Source organism: Haplochromis burtoni, unplaced genomic scaffold, assembly GCF_018398535.1.
Source record: "Haplochromis burtoni strain Fernald_Lab_line unplaced genomic scaffold, NCSU_Asbu1 Contig_346, whole genome shotgun sequence".
In the NCBI taxonomy this organism is placed as follows: Eukaryota; Metazoa; Chordata; class Actinopteri; order Cichliformes; family Cichlidae; genus Haplochromis; species Haplochromis burtoni.
Window position 1 is genome coordinate 183,394 of NW_024582707.1, and position 9,103 is coordinate 192,496.

General features: G+C 39.3%; 1 protein-coding gene across 2 annotated transcripts in view; it reads left to right on the top strand.

Annotated features, from left to right (window-relative positions):
- The window catches only part of pdgfd (platelet derived growth factor d), a 53,385-nt gene that overhangs the window by 25,307 nt on the left and 18,975 nt on the right, over positions 1 to 9,103 (top strand). The window contains exons 2-3 of one of the 2 annotated variants that reach the window (XM_042228747.1): positions 5,705 to 5,915; positions 8,847 to 9,024. In XM_042228747.1, the coding sequence (XP_042084681.1) occupies positions 5,705 to 5,915; positions 8,847 to 9,024 (389 nt within the window). The remainder of the gene's footprint in view (positions 1 to 5,704; positions 5,916 to 8,846; positions 9,025 to 9,103) is intronic. The other variant, XM_005942800.2, reaches the window with a different exon arrangement.

Here is a 9,103-nt window from a genome sequence, read left to right on the forward strand (position 1 = left end):
CCATATATACCCCAGTTCCTAACAGATATGCCCATATAAACCTATTCCATACACATAAACAACTAATGATAAAAACGAATACACAGACGCACACATTTACACATGCTCGCTGTGTTTATCAGCAGTTTTGCTGTTAATGGGCAGTACACTCTGTTACCAAACACAGATGAATAAACAACTCAGCAGATAATGCAGATGGGTCTGTTGTCAAAATATTTTGGGGGGGGGTTTAAGCTAATATTTGAAAGATCATATTTTTTTATTCATACTATGACAAGTATTTTTGTCACCGTATGAATACAGTTGGCCAAAGTGCTGCATACAAAGTACTACGCAGCATACTGAATGGTTTATTGTTAGTGTTTCCTTTGCTATACTTTTTGAGGCACATCTGTCTAAACTGATCATTGAGTGCTTTCATGGTGCTGTCGTTATAATATCCTTGCTCTGTTTGCGTACTCAGTCCAGAAATAGTCCAGGGCTAGCATTACTCAATTCTACACACAGCTTTATTCTTATCTTTTTATGTTTTTCTAGACACCAAGGTCAGATGCTTCAGCAAATTGAAGTGATGCATATATTACCTTTTCCAGACTAGCTGTTTCTCTCTGCTGTCAATAAACTAATCAGCTGCTGGCTGTAGTTTTAACAGACAGTGTATCACTATGTCATCTTAACTCTCTGATAGAAAGCAAGTAAAGCACATTTTCCCCCCAAAAAAGTATTTTGACCTGTCCATTAAATACTTAACTGTGATTTTTGAATCAGGCATAAATACTTAGTTAATAATCGTGAAGCACATCAAAAATAAACACCTGCTTTTTTTTTATTAAAAAGAGTAATGCCACCTTGATTGAAAACAGCAATCTCTGGGTAGTTTTTCACAGCTGAAAGTGAATCCATTACGTGTGTCATGCTCTCTTGTATATGTGTGTGTTTGTGTGTGAAAGTTATGAGAATTCATTGTTAGGAGATGAAAGTCAGACAGGATATGTTAGACAGGGGATGGCAGATGTAAGAAATGGGGTCGCCTTGTTATAGGTAATGTCCTCTGGGACTGTGTCTCTGTGTGGGAATTCATCATACAGTATGTAAACTGTCACTCAAGAAAAACAGAGTTTGCTTCACACAGAACAGACACTTAAACTAAAAAATAGATTTACTTTTTTAATATTTACTCTTTGCACACCTGTGACTTCACCAAAATCTGATTTTAATTAAGAGAGAAATATAAAAGTTTCATATCTTAGCTTCAACATCAGATCCCTCCGAGCAACTTCTCTAAAGAGCTATTTTTCCTTCTGTGATGCATCATGTTGCTGGTGATTAGAGTGTGATTGGCACTGGGATCAGAAATAGATTTCAGCACCATGGAGAACATTACACTCTGACACTGGAGGTGGGAGAGTTAAATTTAATTAGGGAAAAATTAACCACATACATCCTTCAAGCCATGCATGCATCCAAATACACACATGTATAGTCTGAACCTTTTTCTTGTAACCTGCCACATCCATAAACACACACAGCCATGTATCCATGACTTCAGAGGACATTGCATTAACTTCCATTCATCTGATAGAAACGTACCCTAACCTTATCAAAACGCTAATGCTTTACTACAAACCCTAATCTAAAGCCAACTTTATAAAGAGCTCTTCATCTCGAAAGGGAAGGATTTAAATTTAAGGTACTTGTTTTTTTGTCTCATAAGGAAGACACAGACCCATAAAGTAGCAGGTTTTAGGTCCTCGCAAAATGATTAACACACACAGAAACTGACTGCCAATTAAACTCTCAGACTCCTGATCTGACACTTAAATAACTGTGACAATGATGCTGCGTGACTGTGTGGTGAGTTTGTGAGTGTGGAGCAAGATGGTGGGGGTTGGAGGGGGTGGCTAAATGTAGGATTTGAGTCAGACAGTGATATTATCAGCACAATATCATTTTCTGTGACTGCAGAATGTTGACTTCCTGTCAAATACATATGCCCAATTTCATTTCATATAAATTATATGACTAGTTTAGATTAAAGATCCTATAATCAATAAGTTATAATGTGACTGAGGCTTATGTCTTGCAAAAATAGAAATAACAACAGCAAGGAATAATAATAATTAATGCCAGATGGGGTGGAGTGGACTATCACGTAGCAAGATGTTACAACTCCATCGCAGGACTAACACAAAGAGCCCTATATACATTCACATTCCTACATTCCATAATCACTAATTAAATTATTAATATTGATATTTTAAATTATAATAATAATAATAATAATAGAACCTACACTGAACAAAGCTACCTCACCGTGGAAACAGATTGAAGTTAATCTTATCAGAAAATGAAAATGAAAATTTTAAATATAAGTACAAACCTGTGAAAACCTGAGCTAAATCTGTCCCTGTCCTAATATTTCCAGACTGCACTGCATATCCATCTGTGCCCGCTGATATGTCTGCTGGTTTCCGGATTCTGCTTAGTCCGTGTGAGCCATTTACCGAAAATCCTCAGCAGTCTGATAAATTGCACCAGTTAGTTTCTCCCACTGTTGATTCTGTGGACTGGATCTTTAATAGAAATTTCCTTTCTAATCACTGTATCATTTGCATTAATTTGCAACAGTGTCACTGACATCACTGCATGATTTATATTAAGGTCATGATGTGACTGCAGAACATCATCCAGAAGAGCTCACTGCTTTTCAAGCACATTTGCATATTTCCTCATTTTAGTGTCTGCCCTCTTCTTGCACACAGATAGACTCATACCTGTGCGCATGGACAGGTGCATTAATGGATGGGTGCATTAATTGGGTTGTGGTTTTACAGCAATTATGTGCTGGATTATTTCATGGTCAGAAGCACTGACTTCTATCTCTTGATGTATTTCAGTAGAAAGATGCTTCATGGTGTGATAAAAAGTGGCGCTAACGTGTATTTACGGTTATATGTATTGGACATTGTAAGCAATGCACACGCTGTGCTTGCGACCACTTGCAGTCACATGAGATTTAATGCAAATTCTTTATGAAAAGAACAGAAACAGACATACTCTGTTCACCAGGGATATAGTTAGGTTAGAGTTCCTCACATATAAGCACTTCTTTTGACTGAGTGGACTTACACAGCCAGGCTTCTGATCAGCAAAGTAGAAGAATTTCATTACAAATACAATTGTGCCCCAGCACACACATGCAGTCACATTTACACACATGCTCCAGACTAGAAGTACATGCTGCATTAGTGCCCGCTGCCCATGATACACACTGGAGTGCTGTGTTAACTGTTGGAGCCGGAATTAGCAGACTGTTGAAAAGAGCAGAATGACCGGTGACTGAGGCGGAACTGCAGCACTGTAGAGAAGAGAAACACAGAGAGGAGGTGAAAGGTAAAGACGGGGCTGAGCAAAAGGAGGAATTAAGAGAAGCTCAGAGTGAAGTGGAGGAGGAGGAGGCCAAAGCTTCATCATCACCATCAACTCCCAGGGGTGCAGGCTGTGCCTTGATTATGCATTCAGTGCTCTAAAAAACACACACCACTCAGAAAATACAGCCCTGTCAGCCTACTTCAGCACACAGCCTGACCTTAGGGAATGTGTGTGTAAGAGCTTTTTTTTTTTCCCCTCTTGAATTTTCAGGAGCTCGGGAATAGATTTAGATTTGTGGGGCCAATTAATGATTATTGTTATCAAATGTCAAAAATAGATTTATGATTGCATTGATTAGTTGGGGCAGCATTTTGAGTGGTTGTAATTTCATGTTCACCACCAATGAGCAGCCGTTTTACTTAAAGCATAAGTTTAGAACCTACCCATACAGCTTCTGTACATATAAAGTTGTTACCTATATATAAACATGAAGCAAGAATATTTCTTCCAGATACTTTAAGTATTTTTGTTACAATAGATTGATGTGTTCACACAGATAATACTCCTCACCTAGAAGGCGCCCAGGAGGCAGCTTAGTCAGATACCGAACCACCCCAACTGGTTCCTTTCGATGTGGAGGAGCAACATCTCTACTCTGAGCCTCTACCGATTGTCTGAACTCCTCGCCTTATCTCTAAGGGAGAGGCCAGCCACCCTTTGGAGAAAGCTAATTTTTGCTTGTGTCCACGATCTCATTCTTTCTGTCACTATCCAGAGATCGTGATCATAGGTGAGGGTAGGGATGTAGACCGACCGGGAAATTGAGCGCTTTGCTTTTACGCTCAGTTCTCTCTTCACCACGACAGACCGGTACAGCGTTCGCATCATGGCTACCAGGGCACAGACCCTGACGGTTCGGTCCCCGGCTACCAAAACTAGCAATGACTCTTGGTTCCAAGAGAATTATTCTGAATGATTTTGGTGGGGGACCAGTTATTGTTGATATTCATGACCTTCAGGGAATGCATGTGAATATTTTTTGACCTTTTCTGCAGAATAATAATAGCAAGCCAAATTTAGTTAGTGACAAATGTTTACTTGAACTGAAATATTCAAATGTAATCGGTGTGAAAAGGTCAGACAATAATATTGTTATTTGATGGACACCAGTATATAAATACATGTTTGATAGAAACACAACCAAGTCTTTGCCCTATCTGAAAGATATCAGACTTTTTTCATACTAAAACCCACATGTTATATTATACACACTCATTGTACACTTGTTAGACATTTATTAAGTCCACAGTATTAAGTATTAAGTTCCACCTTACATGGAACTCAAAGCATTTGTAGAAATGGTTGAAACAACCTCCTGAAGTTCATCTTGTTGGAATAATATTTTCTTGGCACACTTTGGGCCCTTTAGTACTAACTGAGCACTGTTTAATTATCATGTCCTGACCATGTGCACCACTGTATGACCACAGTATACCATCTTCATTTGGCTGTTTTCAGCAGAATAATGCATCATGTCACAAAACTCAGATGATCTTTTACTGGTTCCTTGAACATGATGATGAGTTTGCTGCGCTAAACGGCCTCCACTGTCAACTGATCAGTATTAGCGTAGCGCAGTATGAGCATATGTCATAATTAGGTTTTGTAGACATAAAATATCTTGACATCAAAATGATGCATTGCTTGTAAAAAGGGTTAATAGGATGCAAAAATGGTAAAGATGGTTCACTTTTGCCATCAGCAGGTGGTTTCTCAACAACATGATGATGTCACGATATTAAGACGTACCCATGTGCTAAGTCTGCCCACTGAAGTGTGGTCTCTTTATCATGTATGAGAAAATCGCGGGCAGACAGACATTTGATGTATTATAGTTGGCTAGTCTTTGGGTAATAGTATATATGTGGGCTGATTAGTAGATAAAACTGCAGTATGGAGGCGCCTGTTTAAAGATTTCAGATACAAAGAGTGGGGAGAAGTTTCGAACTGTGAAATGGCCTGCTGGGTAACTGCCGCAGTCTCACTTAGAAAACAAAGATAAAGATAAACCCAAACAAATCTACGTGATCCATTTCAATATGTGTGCTCGGCACGCTCTTATTTAAATTAGTCTTTCGTCCTTTGCTGAGGATTGTTTCTGTATGAGCTGTTGTTTATATGTTTTGCGCTCCTCTTTTGCATGTCTTTGTGGGTGCCGACGTCTAAAAAAGTTTTTCTCTTGGGTGTGAAATTGCATCTGTGAACAATCTGCTTTGCTTCTTCTTCTATTATTAAATTGACTAACTAACTGATTAGCTGTAACCACTAACAGACAGCAATCGCCTCACCACAGACTTGTACCGCAAGGAGGAAAACATCACAGTAACGCCACAGGGTGGAGTCATCCACAGCCCACGCTACCCCAACGCTTACCCTCGCAACCTGCTGTTGTCATGGAAACTGCTGTCACCACCAGGGAGCCGCATACACCTGGAGTTTGACGGACACTTTGGACTGGAGGAGGCTGAGAATGGAATGTGCAGGTAAAACTTGACACAATACAGCACGCGATCTAGAGAAGTAAGGAGGGCGACGTGAAAGCCATTCAGGAAAAAAAAGACAAGAGTAGTAGAAAAAGTAGAATACCGGAAACAAGGATTAAGGCAGTGAACAAAAAGAAGAAAGAACACTGATCATTTCTGAGCAGCTGTAAAGGAGAAACATCAGATGAAGGAAGAGTGATTTAGAAACCCGAGCAGGAGACTGACTGATGGAGAAGTGTGACAGGGAGGACAGGAAAGTGTATTGTGTAAAAGCCTCGAGTCTGAACAATAGCAACGGTAAAATATGTGTGAATTATTTGGTACTGTAGTCACATGGCTCCACAATAAATTGGAATTTAAATGAACTGAGAGAAAATAATATTAAAAGGTATAAGGTGCTGGAATCACTGTAGGAGAGATGGATAGCTGAAGTTTGCTTTCTTGGCAAGAACTATAAGAAGTTTGTCCTTGAGGGCTGCAGGGAGAAAATAGACTTTTTAATCCCCATATGCAACTCAGCCATCTTTGTAAGCACTTTCCTGAAAAGACAAGGGGGAGCAGCAGGGGGTGGGGGGGGGGGGGGGGGGGGGGGGGAGTTGAGAAGAGGAGGAGACAATTGAAAAGGTAGTAAGAAGGAGAGAGAGCTTTGCCCAGTCTTTCAAATCTTGTTTGTCACATTGATTATGTGTGTGTATCTTTGTGGGCTTATCATCATGCAGTTTATGGTGATGGTCTGCTTGGCTGAGAACTCATCATAAACTTCTATCATAACAAGTCTGATTACTCAAAGTGCCTCATAACCCTAAAAGTTACCTGAACCATTACAGTGGTGGAAGTGTCCATAAAGAAAAATTAGGCTTTATTCCAAAGTTGGTGTTATTTGTTATGCTCTGCGTTCAGTCTAGCCATCTATCTACCAGCTGTTTGTGAGATTGGCACAAAATTGGAACAGAATTTCATGGTTGGCGTCAGTGACTCGTTTAAAATTGCTTCATCAGCCTTTATGTCATGAAAATATTCAAAGTCTAGCTTTGCCCGTGAGGCTAGTTATAGCCATGGTGATGTCATATAGACAGTCATATATCAGGATATGATAAATAAAAAAAAACATCTAGTCATTTGAAGGAGTTAAAAATGTATTTAACATAAACTAAGCTAAAATGTAGAAGCAGTGAGTGAAAAACGGCAGCTTGTAGGTCCGGAGCATCTAGGTGTGTGTTAACGAAAAGTCAAGGAGGAAAGACATCAGCAGTGACCTTACAGGTACTGCTGCCTTTCAGTCTAGGAAGGTTTATATGGTCTTTTCCAAACAATTTATAGTCCATCATTCTACAGTGAGAAAGATTATTCCCAAGTGGAAAACATTCGAGATAGTTGCCAGTCGTTCCAGGAGTGAATGTCCCATCAAATTCACGCCAAGGTCAGACTTTTAAATCCTCAAACTACAGTGAAAACCAAAAAGCTATATCTCAGACTCTGCAGACACATGACAGCAAAAGACTGCCAACTATGACTTGTTTGAAAGGTTTGTCAGGAGAAAGCCTCTTCTCTCTAAACAGGGTTAGCACTTGAACAACCACAAGACTTACCAAACAATGTCCTTTTGACTGATGAACCAAATTGGAGATGACCATCACTACAACTACTGCAGCCCTAGGATCTGGCCAACTCGCAATCACGGAGTCAATCATGAGTTCTATATACCGAAATGTGAGGCCATCTGTCTGACAGCTAAAGCTTGTCCACAATTGGGTAATACAGCAGGGCAAACTCCAGACCTTAACCCGACTGAAGACTGTGGAAGAACCTTAAAGGAGCTGTGCATAAACAAATGCCTACAAATCTTAATGAACTGAAGCAAGAGTGAGCCAGGGTTCCTGGCTATAACGACTGAATCAGGAGGTGTTTTGTTTTCACACATTGCTTCAGCGTTTTGGTTTAGTTTTTATAAAATAAATAATGACATTATGTGATATGTCAAGTTTTTTGTTAGTCTCAGGTTGTATTTATCTAATTCTAAGTCCTGGTAAGGAGTTGATCATTTTTAATGTCCTTATATGCAAAACCTTAGAAGTGACATAATTGTTATTGTGGCCACGTGTGCTGTGCTAGCAAAAATGGAGCATCAATTCTGCCACAAATCACTGAACTTTTAGCATTGCAGCGAATAATTAGCTTTGTTTTTTTAATCTTTGGGCATATTTATTTTGGCTATTGTCATAGCATGTTATTTAAAATGAACAGAATCAGAATCATCTTTATTTGTTCATCTTTATAAAAAACAAGTTACAGAAATTCTGATGTAACAGTATAAAAGATGGACGTAGCTACCGTAACCCAGTCCCAGTTCGAAGCCTTGACATGAGCGTTTCTGTCATCGTCATCTTGGTTAGAAAAACCTAGATGTGACGAGGAATAACACGTTTGACTATAAAACTGCACGTTCTTGTGATTGATCGTAAGTCAATCTTTAGTTTCATACCACTAAATAATCCTAATTTCAAAAACATAATACAGTCAAGATTTACAAAATAGACTTATTTATTTATTTAGTATGACTCAAAACGAGTGACTGAGCTGATAAACTCTGCAGGAAAGTGTTAACAGAGGCCAAGAGTTAACTGAAATTTTGACAGTAGTAATCCTCGTCCCTGCAGGAGAAAACACAAGAATATTATATGAAGATAAATTGGTTTATAAACTGTGATGGCTGTTTACTGTTTTCCAGCTCTCTGGCTGCTTAATCATGACCTTAGAAAGAATACGTTTTTTATTTCCAGAAATAATGTGCAGAAAAGCACCAAAAATCTAACTACTTGTGCTTAACTTGAACATAGTTTTTTGTTTGTGTGTACAGTTTTAATCCTCAGCCAGTCTCTCTTATTTCCTATGTATTAACATACCTCTATGTTGTTCTCACTCACACTGCAGGTATGACTTTGTTGAAGTGGAGGACCAATCGGAGACCAGCACTATAATTTGGGGTCGGTGGTGCGGGCAGAAGGCACCACCCAGTCTAAACTCGAAAACCAACAAGCTCAAAGTCACCTTCAAGTCTGATGATTACTTTGTTGCAAGGCCAGGATTTAAAATCTACTACTCACCACTGGTACGGGGCACACACACACACACACACACACACACACACACACACACACACACACACACACACACACACACACACACAC